The 24284-nt window shown below is 41.2% G+C and overlaps 1 protein-coding gene across 1 annotated transcript in view; it reads right to left on the bottom strand.

Annotated features, from left to right (window-relative positions):
- The window catches only part of LOC116828369 (atrial natriuretic peptide receptor 1-like), a 44094-nt gene extending 23426 nt beyond the window's left edge, over nucleotides 1–20668 (bottom strand). Inside the window, exons 1-13 of the mRNA XM_032786537.2 lie at nucleotides 20615–20668; nucleotides 19487–19583; nucleotides 16370–16502; nucleotides 13720–13843; nucleotides 11458–11562; nucleotides 10692–10794; nucleotides 8840–8985; nucleotides 5625–5697; nucleotides 4406–4553; nucleotides 2737–2823; nucleotides 2353–2496; nucleotides 1243–1364; nucleotides 245–386 (exon numbers count right to left, since the gene is read on the bottom strand). Coding sequence (XP_032642428.1) covers nucleotides 245–386; nucleotides 1243–1364; nucleotides 2353–2496; nucleotides 2737–2823; nucleotides 4406–4553; nucleotides 5625–5697; nucleotides 8840–8985; nucleotides 10692–10794; nucleotides 11458–11562; nucleotides 13720–13843; nucleotides 16370–16502; nucleotides 19487–19583; nucleotides 20615–20668 — 1478 coding nt within the window. The remainder of the gene's footprint in view (nucleotides 1–244; nucleotides 387–1242; nucleotides 1365–2352; nucleotides 2497–2736; nucleotides 2824–4405; nucleotides 4554–5624; nucleotides 5698–8839; nucleotides 8986–10691; nucleotides 10795–11457; nucleotides 11563–13719; nucleotides 13844–16369; nucleotides 16503–19486; nucleotides 19584–20614) is intronic.
- Between the last annotated feature and the right edge of the window lie 3616 nt (nucleotides 20669–24284).

Here is a 24284-nt window from a genome sequence, read left to right on the forward strand (position 1 = left end):
TCAAATCCAGAATAGCTCCGTAGAAACAAATGGAGTTACTCTTGATTTACACCAGCATTACTGAGCTGAGATTTTGGCTTCCTGTCTTGGAAGGGTAGATCCTGGCATCTAAGTTATTCTCTAAATAAGAATCAATTTTTAATCACAATCCTTCAAATTCACCCTGGTATAGCTTCGGAAATTAGCTAAATTATTACAAAAGACTGTTTGATCACAGAGAGAAAGAGACAGGAAAGTTTATCACCTGTACACATCTGCCATGGACGTGAGGACAAAGTCTGACGATGAATGGGCCTCAGGAGCCAAGTAAATCTGCATCAAACGCTGCTGATATGTACTAGCACCCTCACAATGATCCTCTTTTCTGTAGGACTGTAATCCATAGTCTTTCATGGAAGAAAGAAGGAAACGGGTATTCAGTAAGGGTTATGTTCTCTCCTGAAACTCTTCCATTATGAAGTAGCAATATTAGTGGTTTAAGGGAGTTTGCTCTGTAGGCTGAGATGAGCCTTGGTTTAAAAAACAGCACTATGTTGCTCTGATTTGTACCCAAATATAGTTGTGAATACTGGAACTGCAGCTTGAATAGTGGGAGATTGTTTGATGAGGTATGACTGCTTCTTGCTACCCCTGCGGTGGTGTTTCTGGCCCAGCGTATCCAACCATAGTAGGATCATTGCAGTGCAAGACAGAGCCAGCTTATCTGCTTCTTTTCTGCACCTCCCTGCTGCCAGTGTAGGGGTGTGCCCAAAGAAAAGGGGGTGTGGTTGGGACATCCCTCAGCTGTGATGATCTCCAGCTGTGGTTCCAGTGTCTTGGACTACATAGATGCTAGGGTAAGTCAGAGCAGCTCTCAGACTCTTCCAATGTATGCTGGGGTTTCATCTAGCTGTGAAAGGGCACTGTGTTTACTTTCTGAAAGGAGAATTTGCCTTATGTCAAAGAATGGCATCAGGCAAAGAAGTCATAGAGAGTGCCATGGATACTGCTAGGTCTGATGACTGACTCCATCATTTGTGTCATATAACTGGTGCAATGGTGACATGTTAAACTGTAGGCTACACAGGATAATATAATGAGATGTTTGCTCTGGCATAGTTTACTTTTAATGAAGGCTGCTGCAGTTAGCATTTCCACCTGAAACGGTGGTTCACAGTCCTGCTGGAGCAGTGAAGGCTGTGAAATAAGCCTGCATTAGTAGGTTAGTTGGCCATGTTTCAAATTTTCATCTCTCTTCATTACCTGAAATTTTACAGATCCAACGGTCATCTATCACACAGTTATTAGACTTTAAGCATCCATGATAGATTTTATGCTGGTGAAGATAAGCCATTCCTTGGGCAATGTCTCCAGCAAAGGAAAACCTGAAAGGCACAAAATCATTATTAACAGGCTAGTTTTCCACTGAACTAGACACTCAGGAACGGATTAATCCAAAGACTATTGAAATGAGTGGAAAGACTCCCACTGACTTAAATGGCCTTTGGATCAGACCCCAGGGACTCAATCCTGCAAAGTGCTGAGGACTCCCATGAGTTGCTGAATGCTCTCAGTTCCCATGTAGTTGAAAGGGAGTGGAGGTTTCTGGGTCTCTTGTAGGAATGCACAGCTTCTTGTGGACATTCTCAGCAGTTTGCGGGATTGAACCATGTGCATAGATATTTACCAGATGAGCAAAGTACTCAGCTTTTAGTTTGTACGGAGTGTTGACTCAGACCATTTTTTTTCTTTGCTGTTGTATAGAAGCAAGGCAAACATAAAGCAGAGATAGAAGGGATAAGGGACAGTTTGCAATTATACATGATGAAGTAGTTCATATGGGAGTTCCTTTGAAATCCTGAGCCAGTTTTGTGTACATCTGTTTTTATGGGTAATGCTAATGTTGCACTTTTAGTTGTACTAATCTGTTCATGGTTGGACTATCATGAATGTGACTGTGCTGCTCTTTTACTCATCTTAAACCAGAGCATCAAAGTGTACTAAGTACAGATGGCAGCTGTGGGGAAAAAGAGAAGGCTATATGGGAACCAAGGTTTAAAATGGTGTTGCAGCATGCAAGAGATGAGATGAAAAGGTTTGGGCATGACATGGGTAGTGCTAAATTCAGGGGTGTCAGGATGTTCATGAGACAGGTCAAATCAGAAATTTGGATTATCCCTTAATCAATAGGTCTCTCTCTTTCTTCTTGCGTCTCAGAAGCATGGTATCCTCTGATATACATCACAGCACTGTCGCGTCTACCAATGGCATTACCGATAATTAACGTCCCTCTTCAAGTGTCATCTGGTGATGCTACGTGTATCTTATTTCACAAGTTGTGGTGGGTTTTTTTTTTGTTTTTTTATTTTTTACCTGAAGCCCCAGTTGAGAGGAATGTCTTCATTGAGCAGCACATCATTCAGGCTACCTTTTGGACAGTATTCTGTCACAATGGCAACATTTGGTACCTCTGTACAACCGCCGATGAATTTGCAGAGATTGGGATGATCAAGTTCTCTGTGAAAATGAACAGGCATCACACCCTTTCTAAGCCTCCCCTCTACACCTTTTGGAACTGGAAACTTAGGGCTTTTTCAAATATGCATAGAAATATGTTCAACCAGTTCCAAAGAAATGTTTTCAACACTATTTGGGAGAGAAAAAACACAAAAACAAGTAACAATGGGACAGGTTCTGATCTCCATTACACTGGTGTAAATGTGGATTGGCACCCAATGTGCAGGTTTCATTGTTTACCTCACTTGCTTTACTTCCTTGCGTATGGATTTGGACAAAGTGAATGTCTTCTTCCTTATTTTCTTGATGGCGACTGTTCTGCCATCACTGCAACAAGAAAAAGACTTTTCTAAGTGCTGGAATCCCACATGGTGAGTATGCAGTATTCTCTGTATAGGAGCTTTGGGTCTCGGGGGAAGGTGCACGGATGTGGATTTTGTCAAAATCTGGATGGGAACCTGGGTCTGAATTTCATGATTAGGGCCTCTTTCTGTTATAGGCTGGGCTAGAACTCTGTGTTAAAGCAGCCTGGAACTGTGGGCATGTAGGGAATAAAAACCCAAAGATCCCTACAAATTTTGCAGCTCAGTTCAATTTATCTCTGTGTGTATTAGAATGTTCCCCAAGTCACATGCGTCTGACGAAGTGGGTATTCACTCACGAAAGCTTATGCGCCAATACTTCTGTTAGTCTATAAGGTGCCACAGGACTCTTTGTCACCTTTTACAGATCCAGACTAACATGGCTACTCCTTTGATACTTCCCCTATCAAAGAAGTGAAGTCTTCTGTTTTCTGAAGGGGAGCACCAGACTAGTATGGATTAGATGGGAGTGGTGTGGGCAGAGGAAAGAACCAGTGGAGGCAGAGAAAGCTGCAAATCCCCAATAAAAGGGCAGGATAAAGTAGCAGGTGATTCCTTGAAGCCCTCCCTCCACCTGTAGCAACTTTGAATGCAGTCAGCTGGGGAGTAGCTCACGTTTACAGGGTTGCAGTTTTAAGGCAGCAGCCTGCCAGTCCAAGGTCTCCTCTGTGCTTCCATGTGGCACTCAGCTAAGTTGCGTAAGCATAACAGTGTAGCCACACAAAGTCAGCCAGAGCAGAGCCTTCTAGGGAATGAGAGTACTGGGGAAGGGGATGACCCTCCTAGGTAGGAGGAGCACAAAACAAGAAGGAAAGTAAAAGGAAATAAGGAGAGAGAACAAAAGAAGAATGGGTGGGGCAAGAAAGGAGACAGAGAAACTCTGCTGGACAAAGGAGAGATGGCAGCAACCTTCCTGGGACATGAGGGGACTTTGTGGCGATTGCAGTGTCCACCAATCTCGTGGAAGCTGGTGCTCCTACAAAAGACGTTTAGGAGCCAGGGATACATCTACTGTCTCTGTGTACAGGTAGGTCACTACCAGGTAGGGGTGTATTCCAAACCAGTGAGCTAGAGAGGAAATGTGCCATTCCCAGTCTTGCAAGCTGGTTTAAGGCCATAGATTATAATGGGCTGTCGTACAGTACATGATTTTCTGTGCCAAATTGCTTACTTGTATTTTACTTAAATATTAGAGATGGACCTGACTCAAAACCTTAGCTCCAACTAAACTTGAATGCTGTGGATGTTCAGAAGCAGAGTCAAGTTTGCAGCTCAGTCCCACGAGCATTGAAATCTCAGCAAGAGAAGGAAAAGGGGCGTCCAAAAATAGAAAACATCAATGTGCTTCTGAGAATATCCTTCAGCTTGAGTGTGTTAGGAAGGCCAAGTTAGTCCCCTAACGTTCCTGGCTCTGGCCCAAGCAGAGGAAGACTAACCCTCACATTATTTCCATGTGATAATACAGCAAGAACTGAAAGTTTCCTTCTTGCATGGGTGTAACTACAATACACAACATAACACAAAGACTGACTGACATATAAGCCTACTATATCCCTGTCTGGGTGAAGTGCTGTTTCCTGGATGTGTTGACAGCTGCTGTGCAAGAACTCAGGGCAGTGATACAGCTGGCGTTGGAGTCGCTGGGTGCATGGGCTGCACTAATGATGCTGCCCATTGCCGTCCGTAGCATGCGATCTAGATAAAAAAATACTGAACATGATATTATATATTAAAGCAGATGGGACCTTTTCAGCAATACCTTGTGGAGGCAGGACTACAATTATAGAGTCAGATCCTCAGCTGGCGTAAACCAATGAAGTTCCAATGACTTCAGTAGAGCTACATTGATCTATAGCAGCCGATGATCTGGCCCATATATTTCTCCAGCATATGATAGCAATAAAAGACATGCTGAATTACAAGCTGTACAGCAAATGTACAGGCTGTATGACAAACTACAATAATGCTCCCATGTTAAAAAATGTCCAAGTGAAAAACAAATATAATTATGGTTTTACACATTAGCTAAATTGAAGAAAACTCAAGTGATGATGAATTACTTCAGGTACGGATAACACACAGTGGGACAAATTAAGCACTTGGTTACATCTGTGCAAATCCAACATCGCTCCACTGAAGTCACTTAAAAAGAATATGTCAGATCATAAAGCAACTAGGGCCACCGCCATCTGTTGTGCCCATTTTCACATATTTCCAGAGGGGATTTATGTATTTTTGATCTATTCCTTTGTCTTTTATTTGTAAATCACCATAAATTACAGGAAAAAAGCCCTCAAACCATATGTGGGAAAAAAACACTGACCTTTACGCTATGTCTACACTACTACTTATGTTGGTATAACTTACATCACTCAGGGGTGCGAATAAGCCATATGCACACACACCCAGTGACTTAAATTACACTGACCTAAGCAAGATGTGGACAGCACTGTGTCAGCAGGAGGGTGCTGTCTCCTGTCCGCTTAGAGCAGCTATACTAGAAGCGCTGTAAGAGTTAGTGCAGCTGCACTGCTGTAAGCTCTCTAGTGTAGCCATAGCCAAAGTGTTCAGATTAAAATAACATCCTCAAAGGAAAACTCCAGTGATCAGCTCACAGATGCTGTGGTGACCGGCACCTATCAAAGATAGATCCTCCTCCTTTAGGTCAGACCCTTATGGAATGTGGGTATATGTCCGTGTGTGCTTCATTTACACAACAGGATGTGCATTGATGATAAGAGCATCAAAATTACAGTCTTTACAAACCTTGTTTGATGCGAGAGAAGTCTATAATCCAGCTTTCATCCCAGAACATCTTTTGCTTCTGATATTGAAACCACTGCAGAAAGCATAACAGGCCAAATTCATTTCTGGGGCAACTCTATTGGCTTTAGAGGGGTTGCACTAGGGATGAGTGTAGCCAATAAATGATTAGTTGTACGGATATTTTCAGATATAAAATCCTACAGGTGTCTGAACAAGAATCACCATTTTAGCCTCCATCCTCTCTCAACATCTTATTGAATTACTTAGAAGTAACAGATCTGGATCTAACACCAAAATACAAACATCAGTAATTCTGAAGACTAAAGAACGTAACATTTTGTAGTGGACAGGCTGATAGTTTCAGTCCATGTTTGCATTTTTGTGCACTGCACTTAGAACCCAACTCTTACCCCAGCGATGTGGTGAACATCATTAAACATCTTGGAAATATCCAGTGTTTAAACAAATTTCATTTCCCCCCAGATAAGCAGCAGTTACTGGTCATACAGGATCTGACAATCAAAATCAAGCTCCAGAATAGCAAATTAGATGGCACATTATTACACAAAGTACTGTCGCTTGTATAACATTAGATGGGACACTGTCACTATTTTGTAAATAAGATGTATGTCTAATAACTGATTTACCAAAAAGTTGTCAAGTACAATAAACCCATTTTATACAAGCACATACTTGTCTGTAGATCAAAGTTGCAGGTTAGCTATGATAAAATAACAAAAGACAATTTAAACACAAATATTAGATGGTCAGCATTTTGCCATCCATCTCATATTACCTTCAACAGCATGCATTGGATGGATGACAAGTAACAAAGACCTAATCTACACGAGAGTTCTTGTGACATCTTGGGAAGTGGTGGCAGAATTTTGGGAGAGCTCTGGGCCTGATTCCGAGCCTAGAAAATCAATGGGAGTTTTTCCACTGATTTCAATTGGCCTATGCTTTCAGGAAAAGATGTATTTTAGTGTGCAAGGACCATAATCAAACAAAGATGATAGGACTGATTCAGTACCCACTGAATTAAATGGAATCCTTTCATTGACTTTAATGGGGGCTGGATCAGACCATATGAGAGAGAGGATCATTGGAGCATTGTGCTTTTGCTGTATACTGAAAACTGAATACAAGTGACTTTTTCAGCTCTGTTTGTAAAAACAAGTTTATACATTGACTAAGCAACAAGCAGCAGAGAATGCTAAATAGCAGCTACCTACAGAAGCTAGGTAGATGATACTTAGCATCCACTACAGCATAAGAGGAAAAATAACAGAGTCTCTGCAGAACAAAGAATATCTGAGACTATAGGTAAATTAGATTTATTCTGGAGGACTCACAGCTAAAACATGCATAAATGAGAAGGGGGCTAGCTGTTTCCCTAACTTGTACGATGACTTTAAAGTTATGCACTGAAATCTGGTTGTAGGAGCTTGATTGAACTCCAACCTGTCTTGCAAAAGAAGTGGGAAATGGAGGGTGAAGTGGTCTGCGGTGTATTATATTGGAAGATCCTCAGTAAAAATGTTTGAATAACAAACTAACAGTGAATCAACATATGAGGTTAGAATCTTCTGCTGGACCTGAGCAGTGCCTATTTGCACCACCATGAGAACTGGCTCATGGTAATGGGCTTAGGAAATCTCAAGATATTCGTCCAATTGCAATAGTTCAAGGGGCCAATGCTGTACTCCACTGTACTACAGTACTGACCCTCTCACTGTGATAAGAGTTTTGTCCAAGGAAGGCATGCAGGATCAAGTCTACTTTATGTTAATACATTTGATACTGAAACATGTAAAGAGGCTTAACAGCTGTATAACTGATACCTTTCTATGATGTAATTAATTCATTACATTGGCGTGTTTTCTCTTAGAAAGTAAAATATTCTGGTGCCCCACCAGAGACTCTGGACACATTTACACGGAACAATTTCCTTCCATGAAAATGCCTTTCAGAAACGTAGTCACAACTTTCCAGTTCCCATCTGGAGTCTCTCAGCACTCTTCCCAGCAATGTCTCTCTTGCCACTAGAAAAAACTGGCAAGAACAAAGAGGTCTTGCATTGTCACCTGAAAGGTAACAGATCTGGGTTGTGGCAATCTGAAGCAGGAAGCTAATTCGACTGTTTTATCTAATTATATGGCCTTCAGCATGGTAGTATCTAAGTGTCTCCCAGGACTGTGACTTTAGATTTATTCTCACAAGAGCTCTGTGAAGTAGGTACTTATATCCCTATTTTACAAGTAGAGAACTGGTGACTTGCCCAAGTTCGCATAGGAAGTATATGACAGAACGAGGAACTCAATCCCAACTCAGTGCCTTAACCGTATGATCATCTTTCTTCCCCTGAGCCAGAGCATCCTGACTTCATTCCCTTGCAATTAACCAGGGGGTGTTAGACTGAGCACTCCAGATGTCTCAACCACAGCAGTGTGGCATGAGGAGAGAAGTGATCCCTGGCATAACAAACAGCCAATACACTTATAGGTTTATAGGTTAAAACCAAGCAAGTTATCCATAATGTACACAATCAATACCATGACTATACATCTGCAAATATTTCCCTGGCAACAGCTTTCTATAAAGTTCAGAAATTAATTTATGTACCTTCAGGTACAGAGGAATCTATAGGAATGCAAACAATAGAAGGGCCTATTCTGCAGAAATATAGTAAAAGAATAAGTAAAAATAATACATCTTATATTTATCCAGCACTTTTCATCCCAAAGGATCACAAAGTATTTTCCTTATATTGATCTGTCCTTTTATGTACACGCACACACCTTTCTGTATTCCCCCAGTGAGTCTGTTATAATAATTAACTACTAATATTAAACAAAACCCAAGGACTGGATCTCCTAAGTTGAGGAGAGGCTCCAGCTGGTGTTAGGATGCACAGTCAGGCATGCCAGGATCATTACAGAGAAGGTGTCATCCTAGCTGTCAGCCCCTTGTGAGCCATTTTCCAGCAACGTGGGGTTGCTCTAAACTATACCTGGGCTGGTGTAGAAAAGGCCCCAGAATCAAGAAGCAACTTTTCCTCCCATTTCTCTTCTTCCTCTTTGGAGCTACCTGGGGGATTCTGTGTGTAGCAGAGAACCTGTTCTGATGCTTGTAAAGAGCTGTGTTTAAACAATAAAATAATGGAGACACCATGATGGAAATAAAAGAGAAAGAAGATTTCATTTGACACTTACCACTATTGTCAGAATGAAGCCAGCACAGACTAAACATATTGGTAAAGCAATTGCTATCCTGGCATCAGCTGTGAGTGGGCATTCCCCACAGTCAGCTGGACATGTGGAACAGCTTTCATCTTCTTCACAAACACCATCTCCGCAGACTGGGCAAAAAGGGATGTAGAGAGCAAAATATTTGAAAATAGCTCTATCCACTCTTAGGACTCAATTCAGTAACAAATACATTGGGCTCCTGAGCTGGGGATCTCCAGGAGTGGCCACAGAATATCTGAAAGAACAGGTTTTGAGGGATTCTAGGATCTTTGCCCTGCAGTTGAAAGCTGTGGATTTTAAATGTAATCTAGGGACCCTTAAAATACACTGACCTTAGATTAACTGTGGACATCGGAGCTTTTGACATGTTGTTGCAGAAAGAAGCATAGATTATCAGGGTTGGAAGGGACCTCAAGAGATCATCTAGTCCAATCCCCTGCTCAAAGCAGGACCAATCCCTAAATGGCCCCCTCAAGGATTGAACTCACAACCCTGGGTTTAAGCAGGCCAATGCTCAAACCACTGGTTGTTGCCTTTTGTCTGTTTATTTCTTGTCACCTGTCTTGCCTGTTTAGACTGTAGGTTCTTGAAGACAGGGACTGTCTCTTACTGTGTATACTCAGCCCAGCCCTTGGGAGACCCAGGGGTCAGGAGAACAGAAAGCCATCTTTGCCCCCTTTCCTTTCAATCAGCAGGGCTGGTATTCAGTAGTATGAATAACTTCAAGCAAAATGAACAAACCAACCATGCTTGGAGGTGTTTCAAATGAAAGCTCATGAAAATTAGAACCAATGTCAGTTGTAATATAATTTAAATGGAAGTTGCTCTGTTTGAGAAGCCCAACATCAGCAAAATGATCACAAAATTGAAAAATATCCTCGAAAGACATGATCTTTACAGATGAGATGTTCAAAGAGCTGTCTGTTTTGTTTTGTAGGCAATAGATCCAATGGTAAATGGTAACTTCATTAAATAATCACTGTTTTCTCATTTCATTTACAAAAACATAATCCCAATGGGAATTTCTTTAGATACTTTAGAGTGAAAGTCAATGGCAAAACTCCCATTAATTCCAATGAGGTCTATATTTCACCCACGGATCTTCACTACTAGAAAGCTGTACCTCAGATTCTCAAGCAGGAGAAGACTTAGTGCCACTGAGATAAGCGAAAGCACAGATCTCCTAACTACCAAAATGTTTTGGAAAAAAATTGGTAATAATTCTGCCTGCTTCAGTTCTATTCCATTATAATCTGTGTTCCAGTACTATGCCCATCACAGAGGTCTCTGAATGCCTAACAAGTATATTAAAATGAGCACAAGAGCACTGCATTGGGCAGTGTTTTTTTGGTTTATATGAACAGTAGCACCAGGCTCAAGAATCACTTGTGTTTTCACGTTAGCTGTCATGCCTCAATCTAGCCTGCTTCCTATCTGATGATGAGTGGCCATATATTTCCTGTCTGATGACGAGTGTCCATATACTGGAAAGAGACCATGTGGTAGAACAGTTTTGCATCCCTATGACATCCCAACAAGCCCTGTAGTGCCTGAAGCTGCTGGTTCTGGTATTTGATTTCAGCTATTTGACCAAGTGCAGCCTTTTACAGGGTTCTCATGTTCTACACAGGCAATAAGAAGCTGGAAAAACTTTAGAGATTTCAAGTGGTTTGAAAAAGAATTGTGGAACTATTTGATGGGGTACATTCACTTGTAAAGGGGCTATGAGGGTTTTTGTTCTTCTAACCTACCAATACAGTTGGAGGGCTGAGTAATTCCTGTTTAAAATATGAGAAGTCTTTATTTCATACTGTACCTACTGCAGGTAGAACAGTGGTTTTGGCTTCCAGAGCAACTTGCATTTTCCCAACCCTGATGTGTGCGATGAGAGAGGTCACCCCCACATGAACCAAAACGACCTGCCAAACAAACAGCCATTTCTTTAAATTTCATACATTGGACTTTTTAAACACCAATAATCTAATCTCCTTTCCCCTAGATTTATTATTTCACCTTCTTCCTATTTGCAGGCAATGGAGGTCTCATAATCTTCCCATCAGCCTATGTCACAACATGATCAATTGCTCCAACCCTCATTGGATATTGTTACCAGAATGGATGATAAATGGCTACTCAAGATCTCTGTCTCTCCACGAAGAGTCTGTAACTCCACCCAAACCTACTGCTGCACATGCAGTTCTGTTGACTAGGTCAGCCTCTGGGAGAGGCAAAGTCTATGTTCTTCCAAGACTTTTGGGCTGCAGATAGCCTCAGCTATTTCCATAAATGTTTTTGACACATGTTGGCGAACCTCACGGAGCTGCCATGAAGTGAGAGAAGTGAGACAAGCAGAAGTAAAATCCAGTCCTCTGGAAATAAGATCCTAGGTGCACTCAGTTCCCAGTAAAGTCAGTTGGAAGCTGAAAGCACTCAGCACCTTGCAGTATCAGGCCTTTATCCTGCAGCCTTTATATGCACATAACTCCAAATGAAATAAGTGGGCGGATTTCCTACCTAAGGACTGCGGGATCTGGCCTGCTAGAAAAAGGTCTAAAGCATAGTATGCCGTAAATGTACTATACCTTGGCAGTCCAGTTTGTCTGACTCATTTTTCCAGCTGTAGATAAGGTGTGAGTAAATATCTGGCCATCATCTGGAATCCACGGGCCACATATTCCACCTTTCCCCTTTACCAAACAGAGTAGTTATATCAATAGATAATAAAACAAGGAAAATTCCAAGCCTTAATACTCTGAAATTTAGTGCTCTTCAGAGGCCTTGTGCTTTATTCCAATAACTAGCAACGTATTATTCATTATGAAATGCTCAGTCATAAATGACACCATTGTGAGCTAAAATAAAACACAAACAAATGGAAAGGAGCACATGGACTGATAGTCCAGTTTAAAATTCCACAAAATTCTCACTCAAATTCCATGAGCCATATTCTGTCTTCATCTAAATCTGGAGTAACTTTATTGAAATTAATGGGGTTATTCTGTATTGACTTCACTATAACCAAAAGTAGAATTTTGTCCACAATTTTTAATTCTCTACATGGTAGATTCACTGTAGCTCTCTTTCTCTCCTTTTTCTTTTCTTTTTGACAACTATGGGATATGGTGTCTCTTTCATGAAACTTCTTATTTCCAAAGCATTTCTCGTTAAGATTGCATCAACTTTAATTTCTCAGCAGCTGCAGCCAGTGAGAATTATAATGGCTGTCTGAGGATCATGGGTTTTTAAATGGCTTAATCTTTCTTGCTAAATTTCAGATATGTATTCAGGGATTTCTGTTCATGCACTTTAAAATACGTTATGCAAAAAAGAAATGGATTGCTCATGCTAGCTGAGGTAAAACCAGGAGTAATGGTCTCAAGCTGCAATGGGAGAGGTTTAGGTTGGATATTAGGAAACACTATTTCACTAGGAGGGTGGTGAAGCACTGGAATGGGTTACCCAGGGAGGTTGTGGAATCTCCTTCCTTAGAGGTTTAAGGTCAGGCTTGACAAAGGCCTGGCTGGGATGATTTAGTTCGGGATTGTTCCTGCTTTGAGCAGGAAGTTGGACTAAATGACCTCCTGAGGTCCCTTCCAGCCCTGATATTCTATGATTCTACCTAAAAAGATGACACCGTATTGAAAGCCCCTGCTTAATGGAAAGAGCTTTATTTGTAATTATCCACTCACTAGCACAAGCCCACTTTCCTACAGCAGTTTTGCTCTATGGGGGCTATTTTATAGATGCTTGCCTTGTCTAAGCAGGAAAGCTCAAAAATATTTCAAACTTTAAAAGCAAGAGGCTGGGTGGTGCCTTTGTGCTAGAATCACTCACAGATCTCACCATCCCCACAAGGATTTGGGGGTAGAACACCTCCACAACAGAGGGTGGTGTGTGGACACAGGAGTGATACTGAGGGAGGTGGCAGCCAGTGGGCAGACTGAGGGAGGACTGGGCATGCTGACAGGATGCATATTGTGCTGTGCAGTGCCAATGGAGATTCCAGCCAAAAAATTACACAGCCACAGGCTGGATGATATTTCTGTAGCCCCCTTCATTTAAGGGGGAGTCAGCTGGGGAATCCCTAACAGAGTGGTTCCAATCGAGCTGTGCTGACAAGGAGCAGGGCTACAGCTGCTGTGGAGGCACAGGGGCCTTGGTGCAGCTGGGTGAGATGAACATGATTTATGGGCTAGACACCTGCCTTCTCTCCTGCTGAAAGAATACATTTAAAACGTAATGAGTGGACTCTCGCAGAACTTCCTCTCCTTTCTGGTCCTATGGGTCCCTCTGTCCCTCCGTAAATACAAATAGACTAAACTGGAGCCATCACTTTAAATATAGTAAGTACGCAAAGTGAAGAGGAACAGACTCTCCCCCTCTGCAATTTAGCACAAACACCCGCCTTGACTTCTGTGAGCCAGGATTTCACCCAGTCTGTTTGAATACAAGTACCCTAACAGAGTCCAGAAGAAATGGATGCTTCTTGCAGGGCAAAGTCACCCATCAGGAGCTTATTGTCTGGCCTTTGAATGCTTTTTCTACCTTGATCAAATATGATAAAATCAGTTCATATAGGGCCCAACCCTGCAAGCCACTGAGCAACTCCCACTGATTGTAATGGAAACTGCTGGATGTTCAGAACCTCTGAAAATCACGCTGTTTCGCCTGCTCCAAAGTCTGCTGAAATCAATGGCAGTCCTTCTGTTGGCTTTAATGAACTTTGGATCTGGCCCTAATATGGATTTAGGGGCCTAATTTTAGGCCTTCATTTTTCATTATGTTGACCTGGCTATTAAAGTATCGCATCTCGCATGCAGAACAGACCCACCCGACGTACTAACCATGAAGGCCAAAGGGCACGAGTGGATGTTGGCGTGATGGATGCAGCAGTTCTCTTCGTTTGCATCTTTCCAGTTGGAAGGGCACTCTTGTTCTTCACAGAACTTCTTGGCTGCTGCAGCATTGCTAACCATTTTTTTTAAAATACAAAGAGAGGATTTTATATTCTTTCTCATTCCTAAAAATTTTTAACGGGCACGTAATGAAGTCCTGATCTTTACATTGCACAGATATACATAGCAGGAGACACACTGCTATTTCTTTATATGGTTTTGCTGTTTGTGGAAATAGCCCCACAGCAATGGATTTCTGCTGTCAACTGGGCCACCATCTGGTCCCAGGCAGAAAAGGTCTGGCAGCTGTTAATCCTCCAGCAGCTGCTGACTCCTCAGCCTGGCCCTCCACCCTGACACCACCACCAGATGGGGAATCTTGGCCACACAACCCCTGGCTCAGATCCTCATGCCACTTCTGATGATGTCCATCTCTACTTACAGTCTCTGCACCATCTCACATGAGTGATTGTCTCTCTGAACTTCAGGACATTCAATTGTAAACATTCTTTACTTCAAAACAATGTAACTGATATTTTTCAAGTGTGGCTTACTTTGTAGATATGACTAAGACTTAAAATCTAAAGACTTTATATAGTATACTGTTCCTAGATTCAAAGCTCTATGAAAAAACCAACAATTTTTATCCCATTGCAAACTGTATTAACTGACAAGTAATTTGTAGTGTTATAAAAGGAGAATACATTTTAAGGGAACAGAGTTAAGGTTCACCTAGGGTAAATTTTTCAAGAGTGTCTTAAGGGCAGACTTACAAAGGGGTTTAGGCATCTAAAGATGCAGTTAGGTGGCTAGTAGGATTCATAAAAGTGCTGAAGCAGGAGAGGCACCTAACTCACATTGACTTCTCCTAGCTCCTAACTTGGAGATAGGCACCTGACCTGCTCAGCACTTTTGAAAATCCCACTAGCCACTTATATGCATCTTCAGGCACCTAAATACCTTTGAAAATCTGGTCCCTGGGCACTTGTTAACATTTTACTCCCTAAACTCTAAGATCTCCATTCAGCGAAGCACTTAAGTACTTGCCTCATTCTGGGCACAATACAAAGCCCTGAGAAGTCGATAGAATGATTTCTGTCCACTCCAATGGCCTTGGGATCAAGTAGTTAAAGCCAGGCAGCATCCCATTGATGCTAATGGGACTTACATCCCTGTTTAAAGAAAGGCACATACTTAAGCATCTTGTTGAACTGGGTCCTAAGGGTCTTGTCTTTGCATGTTTGATACCTGTGTGTATTATTAATGCATTCAGAGTGAGATTTTCAAGCATTCCTAAATCATTTATGAGCACAAGTCCCATTGGAAAGACTGTAGCAATAATCCTACTTCCAGCTACTGGAGAAAGTTTATTTTATGGCTATGTCATCACAATACTATAATTTACTGCTATGACATTATAGCTATAGATATTTTTGGGAAAATGTAAAAAAAGTTTTACCATTACTATTATAGATCATTACTAAAGTTTATCCAAAAGCCCTCAGTACCCAAATGAATGAAATACAACTTTATGATTAAAGCCACCTATACTGTCAAAATTCCTCCCCCCCAACAATCTTGAATATCAGCTTTAAATTGTAAAGAACATGTAAAAAACATTCTCTCTGAAGAACTACTCTCACAAATCGAACCTTGTAGAAATGAACACATGGGAGGGCACAGGAACATTTTCTGTGTAATCTGAATTTTTTAATTTACCATCTTTTTTAACCCACCAAATAAAAAAACAACATAGAAAATGGTGAAATAAGGTTAAGGCCCCAATCCTACATTGCTCTGCATGGATCACAGTACATGACGGGAGCCTAAATATGCATCTCAGTGATCCTATGTCACAAGCTGCTCAGCTTTTACACTTGTCTTTCCAATGGCATCATGTTAATCCCTCGATTTTGCCTTATTATACACCGTTACGTTTGTAGAAGTCTCTGTAAGTGTGTTGATATAGACACATTAGGAAAATCCTGGCTCCATTGAAATAAATCAGAAATTTATCATTGACTTCAGCAGTCACAGGCCTCGGTCCATACTGTAGTTAATGTGTGTGTTGGACATTAAAAATTATTATTAGTATTATTATTCATATCAAGACCTATAGGCCACAACCAAGTTGGGTCCCAGACTCTGAACAAGCATATCCCTGCCCCAGTGATCTCAGAATGCAAAAGGTAAGACATAACAGTGGGATGAAACAAGCAGGCTGGGTTGAGGATGGGAAAGATGAATAACAAATATAACAGCACGTGCACCACCCAACTATTCAGCAGCGGTGAATATTATCATTATTACTTGTCTTACCACAGTATGTTTGAGCCCCAGTCATGAACCAAGGCCCCACTGTGCCAGGCATTGTACAAAGAACAAAAAGGAGGCCCCTGCTCCAGAGAACTTACAATATAAATACAAGACAAGAAACAACAGATGGACAGAGAGCACAAAGGGAAGTACAATTAAACAATGAGACACTATTGGTCAACAAGTTCGGCAGTGGTCTCATCACACCAGTGGCCTACCCAATCCGAGGAGCTTAATCCATTGACACTTTGTCTACACACAAACCTGCACCTGAAGGTGGTACCTGTGAGAAAGGAGTCCCTTTTGCACAGCATAGTGGTAAAAGTGATCTGAAGCAAAGACTGCATATGTTACATTGAAGAACTCCCCACTCACAGCCTTTTCTGGAGGTCTCTGGACCCAGGCCATCTGAAGACCTAGAAATAACATACAGTTGTGGGTCAACATGTTTGGTTAACTTACTACAGCTATATGCAACTGGACAAATTGTTCTGGAGAAGAAATCCAATTGAAATGTAAATGATTTCATAAATATTCTTCCTGTCATTACTGCTGGCCAAAGGAGTTCCCCATGTATAGTGTACAGGTAGTTCCAAAATAAGATCTATTGGAGAAGAAGTGTTTTTAGATTTTTTTCCCCTACAGTATGCAAGCTAAGTAATCAGAGCACGTGGAAACTTAGGACCAAACCCTACTCTCTTTTCTTAGGTGGGCCTGATCCTCTTCTGACTTGTATCAATTTCACTCCAGTGTAACTCAGCTGACTTCAGTGCAGTTATTCCTGATTTACACTGTTTTCCTGCTAGCAACAGTTAAGAACATAAGAATGGCCATGCTGGGTCAGATCAAAGAACCATCTAGCCCAGTATCCTGTCTTCAGACAGTGGCCAATGCCAGGTACCCATCCCCTGTCATCCATTCCCAGCTTCTGGCAAACAGAGGCTAGAGAAACCATCCCTGCCCATCCTGGCTGATAGCCATTGATGGACCTATCCTCCATTAATGTATCTAGTTCTTTTTTGAATGATGTTATAGTCATGGCCTTCACAACATTCTTGGGCAAGGAATTCCACAGGACGACTGTGCATTGTGTGAAAAAAATACTTTCTTTTGTTTGTTTTAAACCTGCTGCCTTTTAGTTTCATTTGGTGACCCTAGTTTGTGTTATGAGAAGAAGTAAATAACACTTCCTTATTTGCTTTCTCCACATCAGTCATGATTGTATAGACCTCTATCCTGTCTCCCCTTAGTCCCTTTTCCAAGCTGAAAAATCCGAGTCTTATTAATCTCTTGGCTATGTCAAGCCATAAATACAGCCCTTCTTTCTCAGAGGGTATATTACTGAACAAAGTAGTAGGAATCATTAGTACACACAAAGCCAATTCCTGAAAACCCTTACTCACATGAATAGTCCTTATTTAAGCAAGTAGTCTTCTTAAACAGGACTACTCATGTGAGTAAGGGTTACTATTTTGTAGTGATTTCCTTTTCCTTATAATTAGATGTGTTTAGAACTTATTACACTGGAGTTTTCCTTTATCACAATATTCTTCCTTTGCATACCGCTTGGTGATCTAAACAATTTGCTTCTGCACGTAGTTCCCTTTTCAGATATAAAAGGGTTAATTATAACAGAAACAATCCTTTTGGGTCAACGGCACTAGAGGAACAATCATAACAAATCATTAATAATGAATATAATAGAAAAGACAAAAAAAAGCTCACTTTATATATTATTCTAGCCAGATTTTCACAAATTATAAAAAGGTAAAATAATTGTTTAGGTTGAGAGTATTTCATGGCAGCTAGGTGAGAGGTCAAATAAATTTCTTAGAGTAAAAGGTTTTATTTCCTTGAAAAAGATTCACAACAGCAGGAAATCCCTTTATTTAATTCTATTCACACATAGATACATATGCACACCAAGAACTAGTGTTTGTTTCTAATTTATAGCAATAAGAGCCATAATATGTGTCTCTAACTCAGTTTTCATCCGCATCTAGGACATTGGTTCTTAAACTTTTGTCCTGGTAACCCCTTTAACACAACAAGGCTCTAAGTGCTATCCCCCCGCCCTTTATATGTATATAAAATACCATTATAAATGCTGGATGCAAAGCGGGGTTTGGGGTGGAGGCTGACAGCTTGCAACCCCCACCATGTAATAACCTTGCAACCCCCTGAGAGGTCCCGACCCCCAGTTTGAGAACCCCTGTTCTAGGAGCAGGTAAAGGTATTTTACAGAAACTGTACAAAGTTTAAAGATCATTCTAAAATTGGTTACAAAGGGCACATATTAGTTATTCTTCAGGGTTGGGGAAAACAAAACTCTAGCTCCCCTCCCCTTCCTGCTCTTTCTTTCCTATTACATTCATTTTGCATTTTGGTTCACTGGTAACTTTGCTAATGCAATTGACTTTCTTGAAACAAACAGCTGTTTTAATCGTGGATAACAGAGATGCTAAACACGCCAAGATGGAGAATGTCCAGTTTATAGTCAATATTCTCTGAACTTCACCATTTAATCTGAACTTTGAGGCAATGTTAACACTATTATGTTACATTCTGAGCCTGAGCCTACGGTCTGTACACAGACTTCGATGGGAGTTTTACCAGTTTTTTATAGCTTGTAGGATTGGGTCCTGTTATTTCTCTTTGCAGCAGTACATCAAATGTTATATTTCATCCTAACCTTTTCCAGCATTTATATAACCGTTTATTTGCATTAATTATTTAGCTTCTTATTTCTGATTACTCCTAAACAAAAAAAAAACACTTTGAGTTTCAAAGTTTCAAACAAGTAGCCTTTACATTTCTGATTCTTTTGCACTAGAAACTCATCTTTTAAAGTATTATACGTAAGTGTATAAAGATCTGAGATTAGTTATTTGTTTCTATTGAATAGAAGTTGGGGCCGGGGAAATCAAAGCATGAAAATACATAAGGAGAGGCTCCACTTTTTAGCTTAGTGTTTAAATGAATCCCATCCAATCTGGAGCTGGCACACTATAATTGAACCAAGTACTAAATACAATCTGGCTGCAATGCAGAGCTGTTTGCTTTGTTTTGTTTTGTTTAGGCTGCATTATTTTTTTCTAATGTCAAACAAAATTCCTTGCTTGAAGATAATGATTTCATTCTTTTTTAATCATCTTAATTATGTTCCCTTTGGAACAGATATGCTCCAGACAAATATTTATTCTGAAGTGTATGTGTGCTGGCCACTTTCCTGACTTAATTCATCTGGAAAGAGACGTTGCTGCTGACTGAAATATTTTCCACTGGGTTTGAGACCTGAGATGTATTAGGAATTATTCTGATTACTTAAATGTTCATGTTCTCATCCATTTTCCTAGCAGGCAGAGATGATCTTCCCTGAGCAACTGTGGGACCCGCTCACCTCCACAGTCCAGCATGTTATACTCATCTGGTTTTTCCAGGGGCCAGCAATCATAGTCACTGTTATCCAGGTCGTGCCACCCGTCCACTAATATCACCTGCCATGGAAAAAACATACCAAATAAGCCGGTAAAACAGAGGAATTTGTGTCTACAAAGTCTGTTCTCTTAATATAAGAAGTCTCTCCAACTTTCTGGAACAAAGATCACAGCAGGAATAACCTAAATGCTCAGAAACTAGATTACAGGTTCATTATATTCTCACATGCTCCTCCCCCTCCCCCCCAAAAAATTATTTCTAAAACAATAAGAGAAACTCAGCTAATCCAGTTGTACTTTAGGTTTAAACAGAGCTCAGCGTGTGTGCTTTTTAAATGTCATGCTCCAGCCAAATCTTCTCTTCCTTTTATTTTTAATTTTAAATAATTTTTATATAAAATACCCTTAATAAAATAAATATAAACATGTTTTATAACATGAGTTATACTGACTTTTTTTTAGAACCTATTTTTTCTTAATAGTATTTTATTAATGCAACTATGTTCTATTAATAAAAGTAGAATATATTCATCAACTGATGGGACTCAAAGTATATAGCAGAAAAACAGCAGGATATATTATGAGTTATATTTCACTTTATATACTAGAATAGAATAGAGTAATATAGTCTGCTGTTTTTCTTGGTATTAGTAAAAGAATATGATAGACCATGTTCTTCTAATATATTCTGCTAGTCTATATATTGGAAGATTAGAATAAAATACAATATGATATATTCTTCTCATATATTCTGCATATTAGTAAAACAGTAAATAGAATAGAATATAGTCTTCAAATGTATTCTCTAATTATTGTTCCATACATTTAGTAAAATAGGATCCAACATATTCTTCTAATTATTTTCCTATATATTAGCAGAATAGAATATTTTCTTCTAATAGATTCTGTCATTAGTCTTCTACATAGGAGTAGAAGAGAGTAGAACCAATTGTTTCTATCTATATTAGTGAAATAGACTATATTAGGAACAATCTGTAATTAGGAAGTATTAACAGCAACCACTGCAATAAAATATTATTAATTTCTTGACTATGCACCATATAGGAGCAGGATCTATGCAGTTTACCTACCAGTAAACTGAGGAGGTTTTGGAGCCCAGGGACAAGTGTTTTGGCAGCTCCCATGGTCCCAAATAGGCATCAAGCCCAGTTAGCTTCAGGGCTGCTGCTGTTGCAGCTCAGCTAGGTTCTTCCCTCCCTACAGGTTTCCAGCCAACCAGAGGTTTATCAGTGCTCTAGCTGCTGCAGTTATTTGTCTTCCCTCCTTTCCCCATCCCTTTGTGGAGTGGGAATCTCCCCCCTATCCCTAGCACCTGGGGGGAGGGAGCAGATTGTCATCTCAGCCACAGAGCAGCTCCCCTCCAAATGCCCAGGCACTGAGGGAAGTGTTTTCTCTCCCCTCAGCACTGGGAAGGAACGGGAGTGTGAGGACTTTAGTCCCTCACCTGTGTTGCTTCTGACCCTCAGGTCTTCTCTGTTCCCTGTTAGGAAATTTCCCTGGAGGGCAGATAAGACAGTTGCAGAAAAATACAGGCTGGGTCTGGGGTAAAATGGATTCATAGATTCTAAGCACAGAAGGGACCAATCTGATCTAGTCTGACGTCCTGCATAACCCCAGTCATAGAATTCCACCCAGTTACCCCTGCATTCAGCCCAATAACCGTGTTTCCTAACACCCTGCTTCTGCACAGGCAGTATGCTATCTATTGATTTGGTGGGCCTAGGGCTATACTAAAGCTCATTTCTGCTGCACTCAGTTTCACTCTGTGTTTCACTTTAAATTCTGACTGCAAGCCCGATAGCTCAGAATGAAATTTGGCCACCTAAGGGTTGGAAATTCTTAAGAGAAAGTTTGTGTGGGCAATCTCAGAATTCAAATTCATACCTGACGGTGAAAAGAAAAAAGGGCCTTGAGAGAAATCTCAACAACATACTTCACACATAGCGCTGTTTATCTTTAAAAAAACAGAGATTTGTATACAGTAGGAGTGTTTATCCTGTGTGTTTTGCTCCTTATTCTGGTTGCAAGTTATCTGTAAAGAGACTGATTTTTATTAACTTAACTTGTCATTTGTCACTCAAAGCTGTTTTGATTATCATTAGCAGAGCCAGCTCCTCTGCTGGTGTGAATCAGCAGAGAACCATTGACTTCATTTAGTGACACCAGTCACAACAATACTGTTCTGTTGTCATTCAGACTGGTCCCTTTAAAGGGCCTCTGAATGATTCAATGGAAAAAGAAACGTATAGTGACTTCAATGAATTCAATGGAATTACATATCTATGTCTATGGGTTGTTTGCAAACTGCTTGCTATGTCTTTGGGTATTAACTAGTCATTATTTGTGGCGCGCAGCTGGTCACTTAGGTCACCTGGCACTGCTTCAGTTTCCTAATTGGATGGCTAACTTTTAGAATAAAACAGAAGGTAATTAAAGAGATTTCAAGATCGATGTTTGAGTAAGTCCCGTGTAAATCTTTATGTGGACACATTCACACCAGCATTCATGAGACTCAATATTCTTGAACAAAGCAACATGCATATAAATGTTTGCAGAAAAAAATAACAATGTTTATAAATATTGCTGAAGGAAGTTTGTGATGTATTTTAACATACATATTGTGCTTCCTTAGAAGATTTACCTTAGAGGATTTAGTTGAAATATACCAGTAGATTCAAATTTTGGAATATTTATAATTCTGCAGATACCAACATTTAGTCTGCAGCTTTCACTGTTGAAGTCACATGTAAAAGAAAGGGTAATTAATAGTGTTTGGCTTGTTCTGTTACTCCCGCCTAGTGGCTTTAGGCCAGAACAACAGCACACAGAAAAGTACAGTTTTAACTTGGGTATAGATTGAGCTTCCTGCTGCTTCAAATGCCATTGCAAATGGAATGATTAGAACTTCAGCTTCAGGCAAGTGATACGTGCCAGCATCAGCTGGACTGCTGTGTATTCAGCAAGGCTGCGTTTAGGGGTTGTACAGCATTCATTGAAGAGAGACAGTGTGGTCCAATGCATAGGGAACTGGACTGGTATTAGGAGACCTAAGGTAACATTTTTGTCATCTAAGTGATTTAGGAGCCCACAGTCCATTTTCCAGAGATTTTGATGCCTTTCTCATTGAAAGTCAACGGGACTTAGGGAAATGGGATTGAGGGTCCTAAATCACTTACATCCTTTTGAAATGTGTGCCTGGAACACTATTCCTGGCTGAGCCACTGGCCTTATGCAAGTCAATCCAGCTCTCTGTGCCTCTGTTTCCCCTCCCACTCTTTATCTGTCCTGTCGATTTAGATTGCAGATTGCTCCAGTCAAGGACCTTCTCTCACTATGGGCAATGCCGGGCAGAATGGTATTCTTGGCTGGAACCTCTAGATGCAGTTGAAACACAAATAATAGTGACAGCTAGATTCACAAATGTGATTAGATTTCTTACATGTTTCTTGGCAGATACATATTTTAAAGACTTAATAGATTGGGGTAATTTGCATATTAAGTGGATAAATTGGGTCTTGATCCTGGGGGAGGGACATGGGGGGGTCAAGTGCCTCCCCCCCAGATTGGCCTGCCAGGGGCAGGGAGGGAGAGGGGCTCTACCTTCTATCCCTGTGTCTCCCCCTCACACCTTTGGCTAAATTGGCTGCTTTCCCTGGCAGCCAGGCAAGGAGCAGAACAGAGCCACATCTGCCTGAGGGAGCCTGGCTGGGAGGCAGTGGCAACCCTCTCTCTGCCTGGGTTTGCCTGGAGGAAGCAGGGCCCGGGCAGAAGCAGCCTGCTACCGCCCTAGCAGCCAGGGACAGAAGCCAAGCGAGCCAGAAACATGCTGGCGGGGGGGAACTCTGGCTCTCTCACCCCTGTCCCTGGCAACTGGGGCGGCAGCGAGCCACCCCCCATCTGGGTCCTGCTGCAGGACCAGGGTCAAAGTGAGCTGGAGCCCCGCTTCCTCCCCCCAGCAGTTGAGCCCAGGCTGCCTCCCAGCCACGCTCTTTCATCTCAGCCTGCAGAAGGTGCTGAACATCTCACAGGATTAGGTATCAAGAGCACTGGGGGATCACAGCCATGCTCATGAATGCACTGTTGGGCCCAGATCCACAGGATGACTTTAATCCTCAGTTTTAAGTCCAAAATTTAATCCAAACACCTGTTCAGTTGCCATCTCACTCTGGAGGCACCTAAATTTTGCCATGAAGGTCCTCTCAGTGTCTGTATTTCCATTGCCTGGCATGCACATAACGCCTCAGTCAAGGCATCTATCTCAGTCCTAAGCCCCAGTGACTATCTTCACCTGATTGAGGAATGCACTCCCCCATCTATCTCACCTGCAGGGCCTGACTGGCCAGCATTCTCAAAACATGCCTAACTCTACACAAAGCAGCAGCAGCAGCTGCTCCCCCATATAACCTTTAGCCTGACCATTAGCGCACTCACCTTGAATGTGGGAAACCCTGAGAATTCCTCCCTCTTCCTTATGGGGAGAAGGAATCTGAATATGGGTTTTCCATTTCTCAGGTGAGTGCCCTACCACAGGACTACAAAGACATGCTCACTCTCTCTGCCCCACTCCATATTATTTCAGTATTTATAGACAGTGGAACAGCTTCAACACATGAGACTGCAAGAGGCCTATATCAGACTATCCCAGAGCAAAGTGGTTTGGGCACTCAGCTGAGAGGTGGAAAACTCATACTGAAATCCGTTCTCTTTAGGTAGAGGAGGAAAATGAACTGGCGTTTCCCA

The sequence above is a fragment of the Chelonoidis abingdonii genome, chromosome 6 (genome assembly GCF_003597395.2).
Source record: "Chelonoidis abingdonii isolate Lonesome George chromosome 6, CheloAbing_2.0, whole genome shotgun sequence".
In the NCBI taxonomy this organism is placed as follows: Eukaryota; Metazoa; Chordata; order Testudines; family Testudinidae; genus Chelonoidis; species Chelonoidis abingdonii.